At 39.9% G+C, this 27,761-nt stretch overlaps 1 protein-coding gene across 5 annotated transcripts in view; it reads right to left on the bottom strand.

Annotated features, from left to right (window-relative positions):
* The window catches only part of APBB2 (amyloid beta precursor protein binding family B member 2), a 163,704-nt gene that overhangs the window by 90,773 nt on the left and 45,170 nt on the right, over positions 1 to 27,761 (bottom strand). For 4 of the 5 annotated variants that reach the window (XM_058023908.1, XM_058023910.1, XM_058023909.1 and 1 more), the window contains exon 1: positions 2,041 to 2,113. In XM_058023908.1, the coding sequence (XP_057879891.1) occupies positions 2,041 to 2,059 (19 nt within the window). In that variant the 5' untranslated portion in view covers positions 2,060 to 2,113. Of the gene's footprint in view, positions 1 to 2,040; positions 2,114 to 11,553; positions 11,661 to 18,769; positions 18,859 to 27,761 lie in introns of those variants that run through there. The other variant, XM_058023907.1, reaches the window with a different exon arrangement.

The raw sequence follows: 27,761 nt of genomic DNA, 5'->3' as shown, positions 1-27,761 counted from the left end.
CTCAAAATCTGACAACATGAAAGTCACATAAAAAAGTAAAGCAATAGGGCAGGATAATTTCCCCCCTGTGTTGCCTGACCTTTAGAATTTGTGCAATTGCATGGTATCTAGGGATTTCACTACATTACATTTTACTTCATGCTTCAGCAAATTAAAACAAGCATCTATGTTTTTCACCCATAAAGACAATTACCACAATATAGAACAAGACAAATTTATTCTCCTCTGTTACAAATGAGCTACTTCATGCAATGTTTGCCACTATTTTTGTCACTGAACAAATTCCTTAAAAAATAATCTTCCTGGATAAAGCTTAAGTATTTGCCTGTCAGCTTATCTTTAGCTTGTCCCCTGCTGTTATTGTTTCATTGCTCAGAAATATTGTTAAGAATAAGACCTTGGCAACATTGCAACACAATGTATTACATTTTACTAATCTGCTTGATAAAGGTTCTCCATTGATTTGATGAACATTGGCACACTGCTCAACGCCTGAGCCAAGGAGTCTTTGTGGCTCACACAGTGTTTGTGACTTGGCCGTCAAGTTGGGCTGGTGTGTGACCACGAGCAGAAAAATGTCAAAACGAACCTTTCACTAGACACCATCTCCCCTCCTGACCCCACCTCAGGTGATTCATTGATGAAACCATCATGACCAAATGATCAGTGAACAGGCAGACAGCAGCACAAGGGGTGCACAGAGTGAAGCCAGCTGCTCTCTTGGGGACCATGAGCCTGTTTGCTTGCTGTCACCCTGCGCTCCCAGCCACGCCCTGGAATGCACACGGCCAGCTTCCCTCTGTTCTTGGAAGCAGACAGATGTGAGAAAAAGGGAGAAAAAAAAGAGAAAAGGCGGCAAAAAGAAGAAATACAGATGGGCAGATCTTCCATTTCAAGGGTAGAAGTTGCTATGAGACTGGGACTAACTACAGCAGCAGAAAAATTGGAATGCAAGGAAATGCCTAAGAGCACTGAAGAAAGATCGCATAGTAGAACAGTGCAAGGAAGAAGAGCAATAGCCCATCCCTCCTCCTTTATACAGGACACAATGATGCTTGAAACACATCACTTTTCCCAGAGGAAGCACATGCCAGTTTTCTAATTAAAGACTTCAATAAAATGCAAGAATCCTAGATTCCTGCATCCAGAGCTGCCACAGACAGACTCCATCTTCCTCTCAGACAGCTCCTTGTGCTGCCTGGCTACCAACAAGGACCATGCTACTGGCACAGGGCACCATATTTTCAATTTATCTACCTTCTGCTGAAAAGCAAACACAATGGACAACCAGACCAGGAATCACTGAGTTGATATATATGTCTCAGTATAAGTGGGAGAACACTGCTAAGTTGTAAGTGAGCAAAAGTAGGGTATTACACTAAAAAATATTCTACTCTGGTGAAAAGCTAACAACAATTAGAATATTATCATTGCTGGGAATAATAACATGGTTAAATTGTTGGTTCTCCAGGACAGCACTTAACTTGGCAGAAGATCTGTCATAGCAATTCATTAAGGGTTTCAACTTGCTTACTTTTTAAAAGAACTCCCAGCCTCAATTGTAGACATTCAACATTCTTACAGATCTAGATTAAAATACTTTAATCATTCTCACAGATATAGATTAAAATACTTTTACTACTATAATGTGTTTAACAAAGAGTAATGCCAACTCTCTAAGGATCACAATAATACAAATAATGTTATTACTTGAATGGCTTTTATTGATGTTTTTCAATCTTGTCATGTAACTTTCAGAGCTAAAAGAGACAGAAAATGTCATTGCAAACAAAGAATAGTGCATGACCAATTTGTCATCGCCATCTAATGACTTTATTGCATCCTATTGTCTATGGGAAGTTTTTAAAAAGCTCAATGGAGAGTTTCTTCAAAAAGGCACAGTTAAAAAAAAATGAAGTGCTTTCTCTTTTTCATGTGTAAGCACAAAATGAAAGTGAAATATGGACCTGGAAAGAAGAAGAAAAATAAGAGGAAGATTTCACATATTTGCATAGCAGAATCTTTTAAAGGGCATCTGACCTGGAAGTACTTCTGACATGGCTCGCGTGACGTCAGCAATGCATCAGGAAATAGATTATAATTTGAAATCTGAAAAGAGGGACCATTTAAGAATTAAAACCAAAGGAAAACACAAAAGAAAAATACCACATTTTAGAAGCTCCTGAGAGATGTTAAGCATTCTAAATAAAGCTCACAGCATAACAGTGAGGATTGTCTGAGTTTTTAATGATATTTGACAGTCAATAAAGTATGGAAGAGGCTAATCTGCAGCAACACGAACATGTAATTAAAAATAACTATTATATTTTTGTTAATATACAACTTTAATAGGGCACAAATTCAAAAATATTCTCCAGTTTTAGTCAACAGATTGTAGCAAAAACCTAAATAATACAAGGTTTTCCCAATTACAGCTTACTCAGGGAACCACAGCAGTAAATTGGTAAAAGAAAACACAGCAGTAAGGCAGGTTCATAAGAAAATTTGCAGAATGAGATCTAGCATATGACACTAAGAAGCACAGGGTTGATCTCACAGGGGGGAATCATAAAAAGAAAATCAGGCAGTAAATTCCAGTATGGGACCCTTTCCTGGCCATCTTCTCATAAATAAACCATTTTGCCCTAAAGTCTCTGGTTTGGATAAGAATGACAAACACAGTGAGAGACAAGGTACTTATGAAAATTTTTGCCACTGCATGTAGGAAACATAGGAAAAAAATAATACAAATTTTTTCCAAAAAGCAGATTTCTCTTTGGCAAGGACATCTCTTGAGTACAAAATATTTATGACAACTTCATGCCAGGGGCCTACAGCCATAGGTCTTACACACTTGGACTTAAGTTTAAGTCTAAGCAGCTGTAGAGAACACCCTCATTCTACAATGACTGCAGCCCAACACCAGCTAACTCCCTTCACTTCAAAGGGTGAATTCCAATGTTAAAACATTCATTCTCAAACTATGACCAGCTAAATGATAATAGTTAAACAGATGTCAGCCAAAAGCATCCTAATAAACCCCAGACTTACATTATTAGCTAAAATCAGAATTAAGACTAGAAGCTTTCTTAGTATCAAATATCATCTGATTCTTCTTATATAGATATCTACACAAATTCCAGTCAACATCTAACACTTTCAGAACGGAAAAGGAAAGGAAATATTCAAATGAAGTGCTGCGGTAGATCAGAGACCACAGCCAATGATTTTCTTCTTGCTGCTCCCTCTGGCAGTGACATCTTAGCTGGACTGAGCTTGGAAGCTGGAAAGAGAAAGCTCAGCAAAGCCAAGAAAGCGAATTATGATGGTGGGCAGAGCAGTTTGGGGAATGCAAGAGCGGGAAAGAAGCAGGGCTGCCAGCACCTTACACATGGTACTCTCAAATCTGTCTGCAGATGGCTCCACACAAATCTCTGAGTTGCTGAGGGTGGGAAGGATCTCTCCAGACCATCAAATACAACACTCCTGCCCAAGCAGGTAATCACTGCTGCCCTCTCTACTCCACCCTGGATCTGTCCTCACATCAGAATAAAATTGCCACTTCAACTTGATTGCTAAATGTAGCTTCTCCCATTTCCAGCTATTTCCTGCTTCACCTAGTCCTACTGAAATCACCATCTGGTACCAGCTTTCTGTCCTGGCTCCTCCATCCCCCAGAGGCACCCTGCCAGTCCCTGCTGCCACAATAATGACATTCCCCTTTTTAGAGCTAATCATGCTGCCAACCAACTGCAACAGCCTAGCAGCAGTGCTGTTCCTGTTCTAGTGGTGCTCTTACTAATGAGAATCCATAAAGCTGATCTGTCTTTATGTTGTGTAATTGAGGAAAAAAACTTCAGATCCTCAATGAGTTGTAGCACTCAAGTTGAATATGTCTTCTCATTTACCATTTTTTTCCTTCCCCTTTCCCACAAAGCCAAACAGTCATCCAGAAAAAAATCCAAGACAAGATGCTTCTCAGAATCAGATTCTAACAGACAAAAAGAAAAATAACAAAATATTCATGACAAAAATAAACTAGCTAAATCCACTGTTCCTGTACTTTTCTTTTATTAAGCTAGATACATCTAAATAACCAGTGTATATTTGACTACCTGACTGAAATTTTATATTGCAGAGAACATGGGTCATCTTGTGCTTCTATAGCACTCTTAAATCAAGTAACCACTTTAAGAAAGAAAGAGCAATTCTTTCATTTATATAAGGTATTGCCATGACATGGCATAAAGACTAATCCTGCATTTATGAGGGAAAAAAACAAGATGACATGCTAAGTCTTTTCCAAATTCAATTCTCTCCCTTTAATTAGATTCTGCCCCGTGTGTAGAATGGAACAGTCTGGTAGGCAAAACCAGTGTTGTTGCAGCAAAAAGATGGAGTGTTTTATCTGCTGGCTACTTGTGAGCACAGATAAGACCTGTCATTGGATCTCTAAGTTCACAGCAATATTTGCTAAGTAAATGGTTGTAATTGTTTCTAACCCTATTGTTTAAATTAAAATGCAGAGCCCTAAAATTCTGAATAATTTACATGAAAATTTAAAAAAGCAATCTCTAAATAAAGATCACACCTCGGACTTATCTGCTAATTTACAAATATCCTTACTTTAAGTGCTAAGACAGGACACAAGCATAAACATCATTCTCCTTAAACAGAAACACAAACTCAGAAATTGTAGCCTGAATATCTGCAATTGAGATGACCAATGAGGCAAGAAGGACTTCTGTATTCTGCAGCTTTAATCTCAAATGCCATCCAAAAATAACTCTCACCAAGCCTGAAGGTAAACAGTGTGTAATCAAAGCTGATGAGAAATACCTAAACTGAAGCAAAATGTCTTATGAAACAGAAAGTTAGGATAAGCTGTCTCAATGAAAAAATGTAGCCAAAATGTTTTGTAGGACAGGCAGCCTACCCATATGCTTGAAAGGAATCAAGGGCCACAGATTTCCCACATAAAATGACTTTTACTGATTCCAAACCAGGGATCTTTCAGCTCCACATAAATTTAACATTGATCAGTTTCTAAATCAGCAAACAGAGCCACTCAAAAGATGATCTATTGCTTACCAGGCTTAAAGAAACCCACAAGGTCCAGGACCAGCTTTCCAAAACAGCACTGGACCAATCCCAAGCTCTTTGATCAGGTGACACAGGCACCAAAAGCAGGAAGGACACAAAGCACAGGTCACAACACTAGTTAGAGAAGTAGGTAAATGTTAACTGAGACTCTGTCAGGTGGAATGGTTAAGGCTCCAGCACAGATGCTGTGCTGGGGAAAAAAAAATTAAACAGATTATTATCAGCAACCACCTCCCACACACCTTGTCTGTGGCCCTGCTATTTGGAGCTCGCAAACACTCCCTGTTCTGCAAAGCCCAGAAACAAGGCTGCAAATTCCTGAGCACAATCTGCCTCTCCAAGAACAACTAACTGCATGCACATAAAGACATTTCAGTTTCCCTTTTTAAACTAATTTATTTTCGATTTCAGATGGGCTGGCATTATGATTTCACCTGCCACACCTTCATCTGCCCTCTGAAGCACACATTACAAATTTATGTCTAGTTATACATTAAACTTTTATCAAACATGGTTATCCAGAAATGTTTTTATCCTCAGATTACCCAGACTGGTAGCAAGAGTTTTGAGCCACTTATTTTTACTGCCTCATAGTTGAGATCTTAGAACACACTTGAAAGCGGATTCTACAGCAGAAAATTTTTCTTTACTGTAAAGTTACACCTAATACTTGTAGTATCAAATTAGGCTCTAGAGATAAAAATTTGAAAATTAAAAAACGGAAAATAATCTATATGGAAATAAAGAATAAAAGTGTGTTTCTACCTAAAGTATCAATATAAAGAACACATCTAATTTCATTAATTCCTAAGTGTTTGCAAATAATTTCAAATTGCTAACAGTAAGTTAGTAACCAGTTCCTTAGACCAGTGAGTTAAAATAAAAAGCCGAAGACTCAGACACAGAAAAGAGCACTAGAGTGCCAGCTTTTGAACAATGAGTCTATGAGGGTTCTCAAGCAAATTAAGATTTTGCTTGTTGAAAAGATCATTTGTGTTTCATGTACATTAAAAACATTTTGTATCTCACCTACGTAAGGTTAGTATATATGTGCACTTTTAACTACATCTGCTAAAGTGCCTGAAAATTGGACTACATATTCCTTGCCTCCAGTAGAGGAACAGAGCTCAGGTACATCAAACCAAAAAAGGTCTCTATATTTCCAGTCTGGCTTTTTTAATCAAAGGTTGAACTAAAATAAGGCTCATTGCGCAAACATCTCAGAAAGGCTGCAAGTTCCCTGCAAAGCTACGTGTTGTCTTCAACCAAACTTCAATGGGATGAATCAGAAATATTTCTAAACATACAACATACAATATTTCTAAACATATAACATACTGATGCAGCCAGTAGAGCTCCCTGAGAAGGCTCTGCCCATAGTGCTCATGTATAAAACAAACCACGTGCTCGAAAATGAAATCAAACTATCATATTTGCTTTATGGTTCCCCATAAACTAAGCAGATCAATCCATAATAAAGTGGAAGGAGAACACAACAGAAAAGCAGCTGCACTTACTGGCATTTATATTAATTACACTGAAGTGTGGCTGAAAGCAGATTCAGTTCCAACAAACTTGGCTGCAGAAGACATTGAACAAGAGGAACAGAACAAAGTACCATATTACTGACCTGAACTGCAACATGGAATCTTGAGTTCTTAACATGCCAGCCAAAAACTCTGTTCTTCCTTCTTATCTACAAACTCACAGATGCCCACAAGTTACTGAATACCAAAGGAACTAGAGTTTCTGTGAAAGGGCACAAACACAATGCAAATCTGCTACCATGGTGGCTCTCCATGACCATATGCAACCCCAAGTGGAATTACAAGGAAACCTTCAGCATCTGTCTCTGACTCCCCTGTGAAGAAGAAATTGACTGTCAGGATCCTAAGATAGGGCTACTATTTAATCATGCTAAGAAATAAATGCATATGTGATGACAGGCATTCAGAGCTCTACACAGTCCCTAAAAAAGCTTTTCATCCGCAGGCTCTGAGTCAGCTCTTATGTGCCAACAAGAGCATGTGCTTTAGAGCTTCAGCAGGATCACTCAAGAGGAAGATGCCACACAGCTTCCTAGGAAAGGCAGAAACCAGAGAGACTTTAATGAAGACAGCAACATATGTCATTGTGTACTTCCACAATTTCCACTCCATCAGTCACTTGCATTCCTGCCTTCTCCTCAGCTATTATGTGGAGCTCTTAAAGAAACTTAACAAAAAAGTGTCACCTGCCCAAGCATGATCTGAGCAGTGCTACAGCTTGAATCTCATTTACACCAAGATGTCTTTGTCTGGAAAGAAAAGGTCAGGAGATACAGGGCAGGATTTTGCAGATGTAGAATTTTACTGATGCTTCTACCAAGAGCTGCACAGAGCACACACTCCTCCTCCTTGGGGTTAGGAGCCTCTTTGAGTCAGTACTTCGTTATTCTAGGAGCAGCTCCAAGCCCACAGAGCCACACCATGCTACATTTTTACACCAACTCATCTTGTGCTAATGACAGCAATGTAATTGTTGGCACTGGCTGCAAGACTGGAAGTTTGGGGCTCATTCAGGGGTTTGCTGCTATTTATAATGTCACCATTCTCACATTTGTTTCTTCATCTCACTGCAGTGAGATTTTCCAGCAGTTTCATGAAACAACAGCTCCCTTGCAAGCTCAGTGCAATGAAAAGCACAGTTGGGCACTCCTTGGGAAGCTGACAGAGACATAGGCAGAGCAGAAATTTGAGTGTTCCTCAAGGGAAATCAAAACCTAAGTTTATAAAATCAACCCTGCTCTTTCTGCCCTCAAGCACTTTAAATTCTTTATAAGAGCAGCTTTATCATGAAGCAGATGATCATGAAGAACCAAGACTCAAACCTCTCCCGTCTGCAGTCCAGGGGAATGCCATCTCATGAGGAATATTTCCTTTCATTGTCATTCTTGATTTATGATGCTGCAGAAAAATGGTATTTCCCAAAAAAAGTTTGCTTGAGACAAAAAAAGTCATCCTCCAGCAGAAGTTTCTGAGTCAGCTCTAATAATTATATTGCAGAATCACATCAAAAAATCATTCCATATGGACCTTAGTCTGAGTCACAAATAGGTCAAAAATCCTGAAATCCACCCCTACCTGCCACAAATAAAGAGGCTGACTTTAGAGTGGGACATGTGGCACTGCTGTCTGTGGGCAGAGAGGGCTGGTCCTGGAGTTCCAGGGGCAAGCAGGTCCCTTCCTGCAGTGAAAGCTGATGTGCCACTGCAGGACTGAGCCTCCACCCCTGAACACTCCAAAGGTCAGCAAGGGCTGAACACTACCACCCACATATTTCTCACTTCCAATGTCCGCTGAAAAAGTGGGCTTTTTTATTTAAAGCAGACTCAGAAAACTCTACATTTTTAATTTTTGTTATTATTTCTATTATTATTGTTGTTGTTGCTCCTGTTGTTTAAGCCCTTTGGGAACACTGAATGCCAGTAGGAAGGCACTAGAGCCAAACCCTTCAAAACACTTGGTCAGATTTCAATGCCATGCAAAAGTCCATAACTAAAATAAATGAGTTATGCTGTGGACAGGATATGCATGGACAAGCCCTTCAAAAAGGTTTTTTCCAGGCATACAAAACTCTTTGTGTACAGAAAAAATTTTAGTATGAAACAGAATTTGAGTCTTCCTAAACATCACAAACAGAACCATATTTTAACAAGAGGTGCTGCAGACAATGCAGAAAAGTGGAGTTTGTGACCAAGAATTAGGAAAATATAAATAAAAAAAGCTCAGGAGAAATTAATGAAAGAAATCTGTTTACAAAACCCAGCTTCTCAGTAGGTGGAGACTGTACATCCATTCTTTGTATGTTTTCACAAGAAAAGAAAGAAAAATACACAAGAAAAGAAAGAAAACCCAACAAAATAGCACATGAGGGAGTGTTCAATCAGCACAAGCAGCATTAGACAGTGCCAGGGACACGCCTAAGACTGTTTTGCTTGCTGACAATAATCAAGGGAGATCATTGCTCTCTAATAACACTTTTAAAAAGTCTAAACCTGGAGGCACCTGTTAAATTCACAGCTCTCCATTTGACAATTTAAACACCTTGCTGGTTTTTATACCTTTAGCACCTGTATAGGAAATGGACTTCCTAGCATTGAGCTTCAAATAAGCCATTTTCTATTTAAGCTGTTATGTGTTTACACAACTATAAAATCCTTTGTTATTCTCACAAGACCACACACTGTCTATCCAATAAGTTTATGAAATCCTTCAACAAAACAGTCAATGCCATAAATGGATGAAATGTTACCTTACCACCTAAAAGGCAATACAACTGCTATACTCTACACAGAGCAAATTCTTCCCTTCACAGATTTATTTAGGTATATGTACAGACAGAAGGTAAAGTTAGGGACTAAAGCTAAAGGCAGCACCAAGGCCTTGATGCACAACATTAAGATTGCAACAACATGAAATACAATAACTGAGATGGTGTAATTACTCATTATTTATGCAAAAAACGCAAAAGCAAAGTCCTGTGTTTTACCAGCACTTCCATCAAGATCTAATCTGTTATCAGAGAATTCATTATGATCCACAATTCCCAAATACTGGGCAATTTCAATACCATTATTGCTGGATGTCCAAAACATGTTATGTTAAGCACCAGGAAGCTACACAAATGATATAGCAACAAAACCAAAAAACAAAGAAAGTTTCCTGGCTTAGAAACCTTGACAGGTTAAGGAAAGGGGAAACTTAGCTTAACAAAAGCACAAAGCAGTCATGAAGTAGGTGTTTTAATATCTCTGTCCTCAGACTGAGGGAGTTCTGGTGCCAATTGATTCTGACACAAGTTTTGGCCCTGGCAGATGATGGGAACCCCAGCCTTTCCCCAAGTAAACAATTCTACTTCTTCATGCCTAAAACTGTTCAACTAGACAACAGGCACAGCATTTCAGGCTCTTCTGGTAAGAATGTAATGCCTATCCCTTCTCTCTAAGCAGGAACGGATTTGATACTTTTACACTAGAGTTCCTTAAACATCTGAACTTTAAGTCTGGGCACGGGATGTGAATGTCACGTCTGGCAGTACTCCGAGAGGCCACGTTTGACAGCTAGTGCCCAGAACTAATGTGCAGTGACTCAAACAGATCAGTCCAACTCCAGCTCTGGACCACCAAAGATCTGTCAAAACTGTAACAATCATTTATTTCCTTCATTGTGGTATAGACAATATCCTCAAAAAAGTCTTTGGACACAGTGTCTAAGCCGGCTCTTATGCACCTTTTTAATGTGTATCCTTATGACATCTATGATTAGTCTGCAGCAGAAAGTAACCATGCTTTACTGCTGCCTAGGGTTTAGCCCTGTGGTTAGGCAAAACCCCAAATGTCAGGTTCTAAATGCAGGATCTCACCATGCTGTTCCTCATGTCCAATGGCAAAGCCACCACACAAGTCCCTGTCCTGCCACAGCTGTCAGCTCTCACTGCAGTTTACCACTTGAATCAGCCAATGCAAGTATGTGTGGAGCCAGATGCCTGAAGTGGTTGGGGATTTTAAACAAGTCTTTTAAGGAACAGAAAGAATGTTACAGAAGTGAGAGCTTATCAAGCTGGCTTTGATGCCAAGAAAAGCCTTGTGGGATAGAGCTCTTTTGCTACAGCAGAAGGAGGAGTGAATACAGAAGTTAACCTACCACAACTTCACCTCAGTAGCCTGAGGGATCAACAGAAGGTGCACAAGAACCAGTAGCAGATTTTGGAGGTGAGGTGCTAGCCCACAGCTCTCCAGGGAGGCCACACCAGCTCACTTCCCACTGTCTGCACTGTGGAACCACTGCAGTGCAGGCGCTGATGGAAGGAGGGAGGTGATAAAATTCTAGGAGCTCCCTTTTTGTACTTCTACAGAAGACAAACTTCAGTAAGGGATGATGTAATACAATCAGGTGTTCAATTGTTACAATTGAATAGGTTACAATTCAGAGGAAAGAAACCATAATATTGAATAATACTGAACTCAAGAATATAAATAATCTGAACTGGGGATGTTAGCTGCAGTTGTAAGCAATTGAAGCTACAGTGCACAGTGACATTTTAGGTTGAGCTCAAGTAGCTTGTTAATTTAAAGAGATCTGGTATTAAAAGCTTGAGATAGATGGGAAGAGGAATAGCAGCCAACCTTAGAACTCTATAATAAATGAAGTTGGAGACCTTGAACACAAATCACAGCACATTGCAGTAGATCTGGTCAAGTCACACAGCAAGCCACTTTTTAAAGTTCTAGAAAATACCTTTGCAGTTTAAACAGGAATCAATATACTTACCATTTGGGTACACACACAGAAGGGCTGCCATCGATTACAATAAGTCAGCATTCTTTATAAATACTATTTCAGAATTTACAGGCTTAGCAGCCTTGGAAAGCAATAAAGCAAGAACAAAGTGAGAGGAGTGTGTACGTACATGAGCTGCTTGGCCGATAGTGAGCCCCTGGGTAGCGCCTGCCCATAGTGCCCCTCAGCACATTCCCACTCTGGCAGCTGCTCCCAAAGTGCAGATCCAAGTTCTTACTGAGGGAGAAGGAAAAAAAAGTGAAGATTTAGTACAACAGCTGTATCTTTTTCATTAAAATGCTAATGATCCCTACAAATTCCAGGATAACTACATCTATAAATTATTCAGTCACGATGTCAGAGGAGATGAACTGTTGTGCTATACATGCAGCACAAATTTATTATTGGTGGTTGGCCTCCATTAATAAGCACACAAATTTTGAGACACAAAGAAATCTCAGGTCATACAGTAGCTTTTTTTGGTCCATTACAGGGAACAACAAACACCGCAAGAAAGCTTGCTATTGAGCTTTTAATAGAGATAGCCAGTAGGTGAGATTTAAAAACAATGTTTCTCCTAAATTCTGTGAAGTAATCATTAAGCAATCATTTATGAACTGTTTACTATAGAAGCAAAATTTATCCTTGCTACATAACACTGACTGCTTTGTTCTTTCTATCCAGCAGTGTTTTCACAGGAATGCAGGCTATTAACTCATGTATCAATATTCTTGCACCATCAAAACCCTAAGCAAACAAAAAATTGCATGGCACATTTTACAGTCAGTGAGGAATAACAAATCCAAAGTCTTAATTGAAGTGCTACTGAAGCTGTCATATCACTAGTATAAAATGTTTTATTCTAAAACCAAGTCCCATTGTTTTTTTCTTTGGTGTAGGATTTTGTACCAAAATATGACTTTCAGTTCTTTTCACCTTTACCTTTTTCTTAGTTTATCTGAATTGCCTTCATATTCCCAAATGTCTATCAATAAATATTGAATGTTAACTGCATCATTTATTAGAATACATTCCCTCTTATTTCATTTACTCCCTTGCTGGAAACACCAGGAAAAGCAGCAAATTTTGAAGAGTGCTTTCCTTATTCATTAAGAATTTTTAATGTCTCAGGCTGCAGCTACAAGCACAAACTTGTTCTATCCAGGAAATAAAGAGAAATATCAGGACATAGACAAAATAGCACTGCACTGAAAGTGGGAGATCTCCCCAAATCTTCAGGTATGTCAGTTCCCTTACTGAACACAATGCTAGTTTATTCCTGAATTAGATAAGCCTTTATATATACTGGCATCCATGCAATTCTCTGGTGATATAGTCTGGGAGCCAACACAGCTGAAAACTCCATATACAGACACATTTTCAGTCAGATTAGGCTCCTGAAATGGCTGATGGTAGCTGCACAAGTATTGGTGGCTAGTGAGAGCAAGTGGAAAGAATAGGACCATGACAGCCTGAGCTAAAAATGACTTTAAATTGCATAACATTGCTACAGCCTTGGTAGATTATTTCTGAATAGACACCTCTAAGGCTGCACACCTGACAGACCAAACAACAGGTAAAGATCTCCACTGTTTTCCAAATCAGTACTGACAAAGCATATCCTGTTCAGCTCCCCTCAATGGGGAAAGTTCAGTGAATCTATGGGACAGTACTCTTGCCACTAAAAGAATTCTGGCTGTTAAGAAGAAAAGGAAGTGGTATGCAGTAAAATTAACATTCATTCAAAAAATCCTGCATTTCTTGTGCAGGAAAATATGGGACAACTCCTTGCCATGGGTCAAACAGACCTTTACAAGTTTTTTGGGTGGCCTACTAGCTCAACTCATTGTAAAGTTGTGCAAGGAACAAACCTGCAGATGGCTGCTTCCCCTTTCCTGTTTTATGGGAATAAAACTAAAAATACATATTTATTAGGTGAAAAAAATTAAGTCACTCCTAACCCTAAATGGACCAAATTCATCACAAAACACAACAGAACAGTCTTTAGCTTAGATTAGAAAAGAAAATGACTGTAACAAGAAGAGAGTATTTACCATTCTTTTCCATAGCTTGTGAAAGAGTTTGATCAGTATGTATGGAGCTGCAAGATTATTCATTTGTTATAAATGCATTGCTGTCTTTCTAAAAGGTATACACTTTCCCTAAGCAATCTCACTAAATTATATCAAATGTCTACAGTTGAGACAGGCTTCTCCTTCAGCACCTAGCACCACACCATTGAAGGGGGCCTTTGCACCATATCACAAGAAAAAAGCCTAACAAATAAAAATTAAGACTCCCAAACCCTACAATCATGCTCTCAAACAGCTGAAATAAAGTACAGTACGGTCTTCCTAAGGTAGTGTGCCCACTCTGGGAGCAAAACACTCTTTGTAGAGGTCAGGACACAAAAGGTTTGACCATTTTTAAATATCACATTTAAAAACTCCATAAATCTCAGAGGAAAAGACAACATAAAGATAGATTCTCTATATAGCAAAGGTTTTATCAGTTACTGCATAAAATGTGATCTTCAAAGATTTACAAGGTGGACTAAAGCCAACTATCAAAAGCCAATTAAGAAGCAGGGATCAGACAGCAAGTGAAGTTAAACCGCTCCACAAAATAATAGTGGTATTGGATTCTAGGTACCAGAGAGGACATACCCAGATCAAGACAAATGAAAATGGTGCTTGGGTTTGGTTTTGGGGTTTTTTTGTGCTGTTGTTTGCTTGTTTTTCTTTAGTTTAGTTTTGTTTTTCCTTAAGAACCATCTTTTGTGGCTCAGACTACCCAAAGCAACCTCCCCTTTCTTTAAACACATCCACTCACAGAGGTAAACCTTGGGGGAATTTATGCTCTTCAGCAAGCTCTGGGAACTCTTACAGGAATGTGACCAACCTTGTTGGTACCCAAATGCCAACAGCTAAAACATCTGAAAACTAGCCCCTGTTTTCCATATATGCATCTATGAGACTGATAAAATGGAAGGAGTACTCAAATGTTACTTTTGAAAAATCCCCATATCATGCATGTACAGGTTTGGATTTGGTTTTATTTTTAACTGTACACAACTTAGATATCCACAACTGCACATAAACCTGAGTTAAACCTGAATGTACCTGATAAGTCAGATCAAGTCTTCATATTACTTTTTAACCTGTTGGTTCACATTTGTTTTGTAACAAATGTGTTTCTGAACAGCTTTCCGTGGTTTTTTGCTTCTTATTATAATGCAAAATTGCTTAAAAATGTTTTACGATGATTTTTCCATCTTTATAGTTGAATTTAAAACTACATAGACACAAATGGACATATAGCCTTATAGCTTCTCTTCAAGAAAAAACTGATATAGCTCTGCCTAAAGTTTTGGGGTTTTTTTAATTATCCTTCCTGATAATCTTCACTGATTGCTTTCAGGTGGCCATCCCCACTCTGCAGCAGTTACAGAGAACCATGGAAACAAAACCTGAGCACCAGCACTGCATACCTGCTACCCAGGGAGCACCTGAAAGCCCTTCACCTCAGGCCAAGTCCCTTTTAGGAGCTGTGGTGACAAAGCTACCAGCTACTCATCATCACACATAATTTGGACACACATCATCTTGGAAAGATGCGATCACTTTCAACTGAGACTGTCATCTTCCAAAGCCATTTTCTTTACAGAGCTTTTCTTGCAACTCTTCCACATTTTTCAGGTTTTATGCCTGCTACACAGAAGTTTCATTTAACTTGTATTCATGTTTTGATACGAAGGAAAAAAAAACCCAAAAGACAAACTAAATTCTGGTAGTCTTTGTGAGTTGTTTTTTTCCAATGAGTGAGTCAAACCAAGAGTTCTGTCTAAACAGCTGGCACACAGAATCCAGTCTACTTGAATTCCCTTTTGTTTCAGAAAAAAAAAAAATCATTGTCCAATCTCCATACTATTAATGACCATTAAAGCTATGTTGTGTTTCACCCAAATTTATTTTTTCACACATGCTGCTGCTTATGAGGTCAGCTGACTCCTTGACCTTTCCTGGTTTTCTAGAAGCAACATCTGCTATAAATGCATTTGTGTCCAAACATAAATATAGGTACACTCATATTGGCTGCCCTGATCGCATACAACAGATTGTTGTACAACCTACCCTCATAAACCCAAGAAAAAGTATATGAAAAAAGGAGATGACTGCAAATTAGCTACAGAAGTCATCCAAGTGTGACTGACTACATCACTCAACACTGGCAAGGAACAGCTGCACACAGTGTGGGGAAAGAAAAGGTTATTGCATGGTGTTTCTCAGGGAACAGCTACTCCAGAAATCACACTCCAGCACTCTCTGTGTGATATTCTGACAAACAACGCAATCCTACCTTCCAAGTCTTGCTTTGGATACCAGGAGATAGGTCTGCTAAGGAACGGGTAAGAGGAATGCTGTGCATTGTTTTAAAAGCACACACAGCCCACAGGTCCTATACAAAACAGATCCTTACAGCAAAGGGTTCAGACACTGAAAGAGGTTAATCTAGGAGGGGAAAAAAATTAAAGATCAGTCTGTAAGACTCGTGGACGGCTCATTTTAAGAAATCACAATTCAATACATACACACAGATTTTGTGTACATATTTGCATATCTAATGCAAATTTTTTTGTTTTTCACTTTGTCTGCATTCAAAGTAATGACTGGCAACATTACCCGTTGAACAACAGTACCAAAACAATTCCAACAAGCAAGCAAAGTGCCAGCCAGGCCATTAGGAAGTTGTGCTGCTGATTTCTGGAGACAGCTACAGAGAGTGCACGTTCATTTTCTGTACTAGGAACAGCTATTGGACATGGATCTCACATATCAAACTGCCTCTTGGAGAAAGCACAATGTTATCTACTAGCCACATCTCTTGTATCATTGCATGTTTGACCTTTTTGGAGGTCATCAACAATTCCTAACCATTAGTTTCATTTAATAACTACCAACACTTTTTAAAAATAGGTATTTTCATTTCAGGAGCATTTTTTCCCAAGTCTTCATTTACCTAAGAGTCCTCATCCATGCTTCCAGTTCTGCCTGGCAGTGCTCACACCAAGGAGGTTATGCTGTCCTCCCCACCTGCCTTTGCTGAGGCAGAGCCACCCTGCCTCCCAAACACTCCCTCCCCCATCACCTTTGCTGGCTGGCACAGGATTAAAGTGTCCCGGGATCCGGAAAGACAAGAACAGTCCCACAGACAAGAGGATGTCCTGCCTGCACTCCAGCCCTGCTGCAGTTCCTGTGGTTTTACCACACTTGGACCTGACCTGCTCACATATCTGGGAAGTCCTGCCCTGCCCAAAAAGTCTGGCAACTCCATCCTTTCTCCTTCCAACAAATTCTCAGTACTGAAATTCTTGTTGCATGCAGACATTCTTGCTTGCATTTCTCTATCCTATCCACTTTCTGGCTGCCTTTGTGCTTCTAATTCCTCCCCTAACAAGTTTTGATTTGGATTCTTTCCCTCTTCTCCATAACTGAGAAGTCCTTCTTGAGGTTTTTTTCTTTTTCTTCGTCATACTTTCCAGGTACTGTGCCACCCACCTGTTTAACTGAGGCTCCCATTCACCATGCAGGGATGGATGCTATTATTTCCCACCCTGTTCTGGAGGGCATCATCACTGTCAATCACTTGAACGAATTTCCTAATGTTTAAGGCTTTATGATACAGACTCTAACTCATCAAAAGCATGTTTTTCTGAAATTTAGCCTTTCAGTACTTCTGCAGGCAGATCACACAGAGCAAGCTGCATTCAAAACATTCATGGTCCCCTGACAGACAACAAATACTTTCTCAGTAGAGAATACATGCTTTTTACATTTATTCTACATTATCTTAATGTAGATTTTGTTCACCAAACGGTAACAGAAAACATCAGGGCATTCAGTGCATAATTACATATATATTTTAACACAAAGGAAAGCACTGTCTATTTTTTTGTAGCACTTGCAAGTTTGTTAAAAATACAGTTAACCTCTTCACTCAGTGCAGCTATCTGAACAGGTATCAGTTAGTGATCTCAATTTTACTTGCTCATTGGTAAGGATTTGTTAAGTTAGAAGTAATGTTGCCCATTAAAAAGTAGAACTACAGTGCTCTGAGCCTCTGGGGCTGCAGCAGGTTGGGCTGTGCGCCACAAGGAAGCCTGGCAAGCTAAGGAGCTGTGGGAGTGCAAAAGCATTACACAATCAAAGCAGTCACCACTGGGAAACAGATCTCCCCATAAAGCCTGAACCAAGAGGGCAATATTTCAGACATATAGTCTGAACCTCATTTACAACAAGATCCATGAAAAGTATTTTTCAAAGCTGACTGTTTGGTATTAACAGTATTTCTGAATGGGAAGGTACTTATTTCTTCTGCAGTTAGAGATGCCACTGTGCTCTTGCTTTCTGTGAGAAGCTTACCAAGCACAGCTAGGTTTTCCATTGTAGCATTTCACCACTACTCCACAGGTCACCACCATCCATGAGGACTGTACCAAGTAAAACTCTGGTAAGGATCACATCAGCAAAAGCCCAAAAGAGTGCTGCTGCATTTCAGAAACTTGGAAAGGCAATAGTGATGGAAAAAGCTTCCTGCCTCTATCAGCAAAGAGAGCAGTCTCTCCACAGGGCTCTGCCAGCACAACTACTTGTACAGCACAGACCAAGAGACATGCTTAGCCCAGGTCATCCAGCTAACACCACTTGCTTTATGGGCAGATAGTTCCAGACTTCTCATATACCTTATTTGAGAAGATGAGAAGCCCTGCTGGCTTGCCAGGTACTGGGAAATACATCCCCAGCCTGACAAATTCATGTGAGAAGGAAGGGAAAGCCATGGCATCAGATGCTGCTGGGGAGCATGACAGCAGATAATCTCTCCACACACAGCCACAGAGCCCTGTGACTCCAGCTGAGGCTGTAGGCCTCCCTCCCTCTCCCAGACCCACAGAGAACCATGTGGGTACATCACAGGAGGCTGCACAGAACACTTATATTCAGCACAGGTGTCTGCATCAACAGATAGCATTACTGACACCACAGAGGAGCAGCACTGCTGTGAAACACCTCTGCTGAGTACAGCTTTTTCCCACATGAGGTGGCAGAGCAAGTTATAGTACAGCTACTCCGCAAAAATGGATACACCAAGAACTGTGGCTGGAGTACTAGAAGAACTGGACTGCCACTGTTCATTAATATCATGACAAACAATGGAAGTGCTGCATAGAAATACAGGTACCTCCAGTCTCTGTGCTCAGACTTCAGTGTTTAAGATGTGAGACATGAAAGGTGCAGAAGGAGTGCCCCCACCCTAGAGGATCCCCAGACATGGAGCAGGTTACTCACTCTTCCCAGCTTCTTGTGGAAAGCCTGTTCAAGAGCACCAAGTTCTGGAGCACCAGCACCCTCTGAGGTCGCTGCAGAAATCAGGCAAGCTGCAAAACAAAACCAAATCATGTATTTTAATTTATGAAGAGTCAAGAGGCATTAATGAAAACTACTGAGCTTGCAAAGGTGCAGGATACCAGAAGAAGCAGCAGGAGCCTGGGAATCAGAGGAGCACTGACAAATGACTGAGTAACCCAAGCAGCCACCTTCAGTTTACACAGGAGAAGTAAAAGCAGAACAGAGGATCCAGGCACCCCAGGGCAGGGATCCTCCCAAACCTAGCAGGGGTCACTACCTGCTGCCAGACCATGGCAGCTCAGGTATGCAAGGGACACATTGCAAAGCACACTTTAAATTTTCTCTGTCTCTCTCTCCACACTGCAACACAGAGCTGCCGTTTTCCCCTGCACAAACACCGAATATCATGAAGAAAATTAATCCAGATGATAGACATGAGCCCAAGTTATGAAAAAGCAGCAAGAAGTGCTCAGTAAACAATGAGTTCATAAAAAATCATGTTTTCAATTATGCTTGCGCTCAGTAGACATCAAGTATATAATTTATTTTTGCAATGTCTGTACACTGCATCACAGTCATTTCACCCCTGGCAAGTGGTTACATTAATGCAGTGGCATTTGGTACTGAAAAATATACATGTATTTCACCAATACATAATATATATACAATACCGAAATATATATAAAACCTCATACAATGAGGTTATCCTCCCATCAAAAGATCCTCCAGCAGCAGCAAGATATCTGTCAGTCAAACTATGGTTCTAGGATTCAGGGTGGTGTTCAACTTTCTGTTTGCTCCCCCACGCAGAGAAAATAAATATGCAAGACCAAAGATACAAATCTCATCTGCAGTAGAGCTTATATAATATTTTTTCTTTATTAAAGCAAAAGTCAGGCTAAATCAAGCCAAATTATATTCTATTTTAAAGAGAGGTTTATATTTTTCTTTGTTCTAACAGAAATCCAAGAACAATAAATTCTAGAAAGCACTGAAACAAAACAGATCATTTAAGAGAGCTAAATACATTCTTGCTAAAAAATATATTTGTCCTTTGAAACTTGGAAATATAACTTTTTTACGCTAGATACAAAGTAATTTTGAAATATAAAGCTTTTTTTAAAAAATCAAGAAAATATACTCACTGCATTTTCAATAATAAATTTTACTTTAAAGAAAAGTTCTTCAGGAAGAAAACATACCAATGCTCATTAAACTGATACTCTAACCCAATTTAGCACATTTGTGCACTTCTGTATCAGATGATTTCAGTATTCAAGAGAGAGGAAAAAAAAAGAGGGAGAGAAACAAAGCACACATGTTAACACCTTCCTACCAGGAAAGCCAAGAAACCAGCAAGTTCCTGCTGAGATACATGGGTTTATAGAAACACAACTTTCTGGGTCAAGTGCTGAGACCCCAAACTTCTTCACAGGCTGAGCATACACGGCAGCTTTTCCAAATAATTTAAAAGAATTTCTTCCCAACACAATCAAAAAGATGCATCTGTCTGTCGTGGCATTGCCATTTTTAGAATTAATTGTTTTCATCCTATAAATCAAACTTGTCCTAAACCATGCCTAGAGTAACTGCAACTGAAACAGTAATCAATTCAATAAGCTCCAAGATAATAAAATAATCTCAAAGTCTTTTTCTCCTGAAAGGAGACAGTTTTATAACACAAACTAAGATAAGGTCAGCTTCCAGACCTGAGATCAGAGGAAAGCCTGAAATACAAAATACAGGTCTGAAAGGTAGGAATGACCAGCCTCTTCAACAAAACAGCAAACAGAAAATTGCAAAACAAAGTTTCATCAGCAGATATTTGACCTCTGACCAAACAGGACCTTAACACTGATGGCATAAATTCCTGAAACTGTGCTACCACACACCCAACATTTTCTATTTCCCAGTTGAGAATCCACCACCCTGAGTATTTTTCCTTTCCTCTGAATCCTGCTGAAAACGTCCACTTCTCCACCCACATTTTTACCACATTGCCTGCCTTGAAAATTGGCAGACTTGAAAATGAAGACAGGAATCTTTTTTCATCCTGTTTAAAAATCCTCATATTTCAAGAAAGGCTCAGACAGCCAACAGTGGAGCCAGCTCAGCCTCCCAGACCTATGCAAGCAGCAATAACTCATTTAGGGCTTTATTAAAAGCAGCAAATTGAAAGGCAATAACATGCAGGCACTGATACCCTTAGTAGAGAAGTAATGAGCAAATGTCTAACGCCCACAGATGACAAAACAGTAAAATTACATTACCATTACTGAAATAAACAACGGACTGGTTGAGGCAATAATAGGTGCAAGTTTAAGAATTGTCCTTATCTTCTTCTTTTGCAAAAATGTGGCGATGTGAGCTCAAATATGTGAGCTATACGTATTTAAAATGGGATTTCTGGGTTCTTGGATTTTCATAGGACACAGACCTGCAATCCTGTCTTCACCTAGCCTAAGAAAGAAGTGATGTCACAGAAGCCCGTGTGAAACATGATCTTGAGCACATTACAGAATTTCAGCTAGAAATAATAAAATCAAACAGAAAACACCAGTCAGCATAGAAAAAAATTGGGAATTATTGCTCTTCCTGAGAAGCTAGAGCAAAAACATACTTTTGTACATATCTCAAAACAGAGACAGACTTCTGATAGACTCCCCATGGATTTGTAACATGTAAACTCGGGCCAAATCTACTTTCCTGAGGTTTAGCAGGAATTTACCAACCTAGGAATCACTGCAGCTTTTTCCTACTTCCCCACTGCAGCTTGCGCCTGGTGGCTTCCTGCTAACAGCTGAGAAGGTAGCTGGTGTTACAGCTCTCCTTTCCAACTCCTTGTTATTGGTAAGGGACTTGAAAATTCAGGTTAATACAAAAGAGGCAGGTTTCCAACCACCAAATTTCAGCTGGAGTCATTCAGTACCAATACCAGTTCTATACTTTAGAAACTCTTTCTCCCGAAGCACACACACTAGATTAATAGTGGGTCGGTCAGCAATAGCATTCTATTTTTATTTTGTCCTTATATAATAAAATAACCTGCACCAGCCAGATCTTCAGATGTTTCTGTTGACATTGAATGAGGAACTTTGATTTAAATCCACCTACACCTAAAAACTGACACAAAAAAAAAAAATCAAAAATATTCATCAGCTCTTCTTCTCTGCATAATAGGCAACTGCTTCTCAGATGGGCTGCAGAAAAGAGCAGCCAGACTGGAGCTGGGGGTGGCATTTCTGTCCAGGGAAAGCAGCAGATAGTCTTCTACTTCTTCACATTGAAAGCTCATTCTATATGAAAATAAATCTATTTATTTGAATCAGGGAACACAAAGTCTAAGAATTCTATCACTCTGGAGCACCCCTCCTGCATCCATTACAGTAATAGCTATATATTGCTACTGGACTGCAAACCTGTTTGTTGGGCAGGATAAAAGGGTGCAAAAGTCAGTAGGAATCCAGTTGCTGTGGGAAAAATAAGTACAGACTTCACAATTCCTGCACTTTTAGGCTCATGTGTGAGATTGAGGCTATTACATGTGTACAGAATTCATCATACAGAGCTGAATGAACTGGTATCAGAACAAAACTCGTGACAGTTTTCATACTGCAGCTTCCTCTGGGCATGTACAGACATGCAGACATGCCACATTCACATTATCAGAGCTCTGCCTTAAATTGTCTTTTAAACAGCAATCCCAGGATCCTACATACCCCTGCATTAAAATTCACCTCTTCTTCCAACTTCTTAATAGAATAAAGTCATCCAATGTAACATCAATAATTAATAAGTACAGCATGGCCATCTATTTTAGGAATATATTTTTCTTTCCTTCTAAAAAGTACATTAACAGTGTCTAACTTCAGTCCATCAGACAGCCTCCCAGTAAGCCTCATGCAACCACCCCAAGAACCTGGGCTGCTGGGGCTTGTTTCCAAAAGGACAGAAGAAGAACTTCATTTTTTTATCAGGCTTCTAGGGGTCTTAGTCTGGAAAAAGCATAAAAACAAACAAACAAACCTCAACAAAACAGCCTGACAACCATGGGGGACTCACATAACATAATGATGGCTAAAAAACTCATTGCAGATGGGATGGAGAAGGCTGCTGTCACACCCCAAGAATTCCCTGACACTTTCTGCATCTACCTTTCTCTGCATCCTACCTTCTTTGGCAGTAGTTTTTGCCAAATCCACAGAAAGAAGCATCAAACACATTAATTCACTTACTGCCCTAGGGGGCCAAAAGGAAAATTGCATCACTTAGATGGTTTTACCTTCCCAAATTTTTGAAGGTCAGGAAGAAGTGTTTCTTTCACAACTAGTGGATAAAACCCTGAAATGCACATGGCACTGTTTTATTTATGAACCCTGACAAGTCCAATGAAACTGAGGAGATTTGCTGTTCCCCTATAGGCAGGAGGGGTCCCTCTATTCTCCTCCCATGTTAAAAAGCATATTCTGGACACCCTCCTGGAAAGGGCAGGTGGAGGCCTGGGGTCCTCCTGGGACACAGGCAAGTGTCCTTTGCTCCCTGCTACCCACAATGAAGACTGACCAGGGATCACTGCAGAGGAGACTGTGAGGAGGGAAATTATTTTATTTTATTCTCAATATTTGTGAAGGATACTCAGGTCTCCTCCCTTCATTTCAGTGATTCTTTTATTTAAAAATATCCAAAGCAGATATTGAAATGTGGCTTTTGCTCTTCCTTTTAAGGTATTGATCAGAAGGTGGCACGTGTGGGTGGGACTAAAACATTTATGTCACTCTGGCCCAAAACTGTATTTTCATTTTAGCAAATCCTCCTCACCATTGCCCTCAAAACACTTATGCAGACCTTCACATTGCCAGTCACTGCTCCCAAACACCAGGGTATTACTTCAGTTCTCTGGCTGCATGACCTACTGCTTTTCTCAAGTCTTATTGTTTGCTGAACTGTGCTGCACAGACACCAAAGCAGAAGAAAGCAAAGCACTGGGTGACACTGAAGCAGAATTCATCTTCAGCCTTGGCTGACACCTCCCAGTGCACAGCGCTGGCTGCAGCTCACACGGTCCTGTCATATTGTGCACCTCAAAGCCCACTTTGAATTGTGTTCTGCCACTACAGTTACACACAAATCATTAGCTCACCATTACAAACTTTCATGGGAATACCCTACACTTACAGCCTGAGAGAATTGGCATTTTCATTAGTGACTAATTCAGCTTCCTCAGGGTGAACCAGAGAGCCAGGGCGAGGAGCTGCTCCAGAGAGACGTGTGCTGCTCTGGTGTGAGGTCTCAGCACACATACATCCCATGTGCAGAAGCCATTGGAATAGAGACAGCTTAGAAACATCCAGAACACAGCTCCAGTACTTCAGGGCCCTGCCTGAAGCAGGTTTGCAACGTGCTGAGAATCATCCCAGCAGCACAACAAAGCCTTTGTATCCCCCTTTCTGTCCCTAAGTCCAGTCCTCTCCAGCTTTCAGTATCACTGCAGCCATGACTCCCAACAAGAAGCAGACAATTCCTGCTAGTGCAGAGCTGTCTGAGCAAACACCTGGGCTGAGGCTCACAGTGCTCAGGATGTTATGCCAAAAGCACAGCACAATCAACATGGGTACTTGATCCTTCAACAGCAACTCTTCAATCAAGTACCACTGCAGCATGTTTTCCCCCCAGATCAAGCCATATTTCCTGTTTCCTCATCTGCCCTGACCCAAATTTTAGAGCTCACAAAAGCCCAACACACAATTTGATGATAGCACTTCTGCAGCGAAACAAGTATGCTTTGAAAACACTTAAGCAGCTGAGTTAAAAAGAATTTTAAAAACCTTAAAAGTGGAAATAAAAACTTGAATCAATATTTGAAAACAAAACAGTCTGGAATTTCTCTCAAAAAATCTTATTCTTAGCACAAGGGGGTGCAGCACAACTAGCTGAACAATTTTTGAATACATTTTAGGAATAACTTTCAGGCAGGCATCATATTTTGAAGAAGGAATTGAAAGCTAATATATGTGACAGAGACCAACCATGAGGGTTAGAATCACCTGAAGATGCTCTTCCATGAGCTGGCTAGGGAGAAAAATATCTCAGAGTGATATGACTTAGCAGACACACCACAGTTGAGACCAGGTTTTATCTGTCACTTACAGACCTGTGGGTGATGAGTATTCAGGTCACACACACACCTCTTCTGCAGCAGCCCACAGCACAGCTATTCATGTGATAAACACCCACGGCACAGTAGAAGCTAGAGGCAATGAATAATGCAGGAGATCCAGTCACTACCACACCACACACCCATGGGACATGGAGGCAGCATTTTAATTTAAGTCATCCTTCCCCCTCCAGGGTTCAAAAATGCTCCTCAGTAATTCTCTCTCCACCTCAGGTTCTGCATATGCATTAACAAGTCAAACCCAGCAAACCAGGACAAGTAGTTACAGAAGAAATAGGGACACAGAAATGCAATGCACCCTCTCACATGATCACATTAAATTATACATCATCTGCTCAGCTCAAGAGCTCCACAAACCAGGAACAGTTTCCCCAAAAAGGTAGTCCTTTGTTGACATTTCCCAAGAGATGTACTTTCTCACCATTAAGACAATAATTTCTCAAAGCATTAGCTAAACTAAGATAAATTAAAACAGAGCCACACTCAGCCTTTCCTTATAACTGTGCCTGAATGAAGACAGGTTATTAAATGCACACTGCAAAGCTGAAACAAAATCTGAATTTGTAAGTCATCTCCTTAAAAAGGCATTATCACCTATGCTTGAGGCACGAACTCTCCCAGTAAGTCACATAAGTTATTAATTCCTATTCTGAATATTATTACCACTGTATACTTCTCCACAACCCTTCTTGATATTCTTCAGTACTTTGCACAGCTTATGCTGCACAGCACAAATTGCTCCATCTTAGGGCACCCTTGAGACCCACCACAGCAGAGCAAGGCACAGAGATAACAGATATCATGGCACAAGGCACTTGGCAGTGCCAGCTTGGCTTCTCTGGCACACTCTGCCTTTCAATATCCTGCTTACTCAGCCACTTTGCCAGCACGCCCGGCCTTCACACAGCTTCTGCCTGAGCCTGGGCACTCATTTAATTTGCAGATTTAATATGCCACTGGAAGGGCACATCTCTGCCTCACATCTGTGTTGTTACATGCCATTCCTTTGACATTATTTTCACGTACCCAAGAAAATCTGCATAGGAAAGCTGATGCAGCAAGAGAGCACACTGCATTCATTAATGCCCATGCTCAAAATGACTGCACTAAAAAGAAAAAAGAGACAGAATAAAAGCTCATGTCTCTCTCCAGGTTCAGTCATAATCAACTTTAATGATGCTGTTATAAGACCTCATAATCTCAGCTTCAAAGCTAGCTAAAAGTCAATGAAGAATTTGTAGCTTCAACAACATGTACTAACAGAACTATCATATTGATTCTGCACACCAGGGCAACATATTCCAAACTTTTTGGCCTGTAGGCACTCAGTTGTAAAAAGGAATCATCTCATCTTCCTTACTAGCCTCTCTGTCACTCTGGTTTGCTGTGGGACAAAATTATAAAAAATATTACAGCATTTTTTTTTACAGACCTTATGCAAGCCTTTGAAAGGTTTGGAATAGACCACTGCATACATACGTAACAGAACAGGTTTCATAGCTACTTATAATGGTGTTTCTGCCTTAATTCTATCTCCATCACCTCGAATATAACAACTGTTGGGGTTTGGGGGGTTTTGGGTTGGCTTTTTGTTTGGTTTGTTTGTTTTTTTTTTAACAAAACAGGGTCAGATAGTACTTGGAATTAGTTCTTGCTCAGAAGAACTGGTGGTTAAGAGAAAAAAATCTTGGGTTAGCATTTTCCTTTAGTAATCATCATTGCTGGTGAGCTGACTCATTATCTAGGGTTGATGTCTTAAGGAAGTAAAAATATTTTATCAGTTGTTTTTTGCACTTAACACTACAGTTCTAGTGCTATGCAGTATTTTCTCAATTCCCTACCTCTGACAGGGAGCCCTATTCATGATGCAATCACCTGATGAAAAGAGTGAGATTAATTTTCCAATCATCTTCAAAAAACATGCTCACATTTTTCCTACTGTCTTAAGAACTCCTATGAGCCTAAAATCTCTTATCTAATACATTTACTTCTACTGGTTTTACTGTCTCTTATTTTAAACCAACTTGAGGTCTCTGACAGAAGAGATACTCCAGTTTCTCTTGAGAAAATTATAATTAATTATTCTAGAAACAACAGCAAAAAATACTTTTTCCAGGGAAGAGAAATTGGGAAGATAGAAGATACAAACTTATCAGCTGCAGAAAGATTCAGAGAACCACTACTCAAAGAAAAATCTCAAAGAATGGCTGTCACATGACAAGAAATTTGGCACTCACATGCCAGAGAAGCAGGCCTTGTAGCCTACATTTGCCTCCTGCATGGACCAATGAGTTCCCACTTCTCATTATGACTCAAACTGCAGAACAGCATTAACTACACTTTTACCAAAAGTTATAGCAAGTTTTCCTTTACCATCCTACTGGCTTCAAGAGTTTATTCCTCTGAGCGGAGCCATATTCTGCCCTGAAACACACAAGCATACTCTTAATTTATTTGAAAAAATAATCTTTTCCAACAATTGCAGACAAATCATCAGATCCAAACAACCACATGGTCTAAGACTGCAGTCAGTAATTCTACTATTAAAAAAAAGGCATTTCTCAGTAACAACTTCTGCTCATGCATGATGACACCTCCAAGAGCTACAATGCATGCTCACATGTGGCATTTACTCCTAAAATAAAAAATTAGGAATCCAATATTGATTAGGAAGCTTTCCCAAAAGACAACCACTTTAAAAGGGGTTTATTTAACAGAAGAGCAACAGTAATACTGCTTTGCTACAACAGTAATACT

Source organism: Melospiza georgiana, chromosome 5 (genome assembly GCF_028018845.1).
Source record: "Melospiza georgiana isolate bMelGeo1 chromosome 5, bMelGeo1.pri, whole genome shotgun sequence".
NCBI classification, from domain to species: Eukaryota; Metazoa; Chordata; class Aves; order Passeriformes; family Passerellidae; genus Melospiza; species Melospiza georgiana.
The sequence above is the reverse complement of the archived record's forward strand: the minus strand, read 5'-3'. Positions and strand labels throughout refer to the sequence as shown.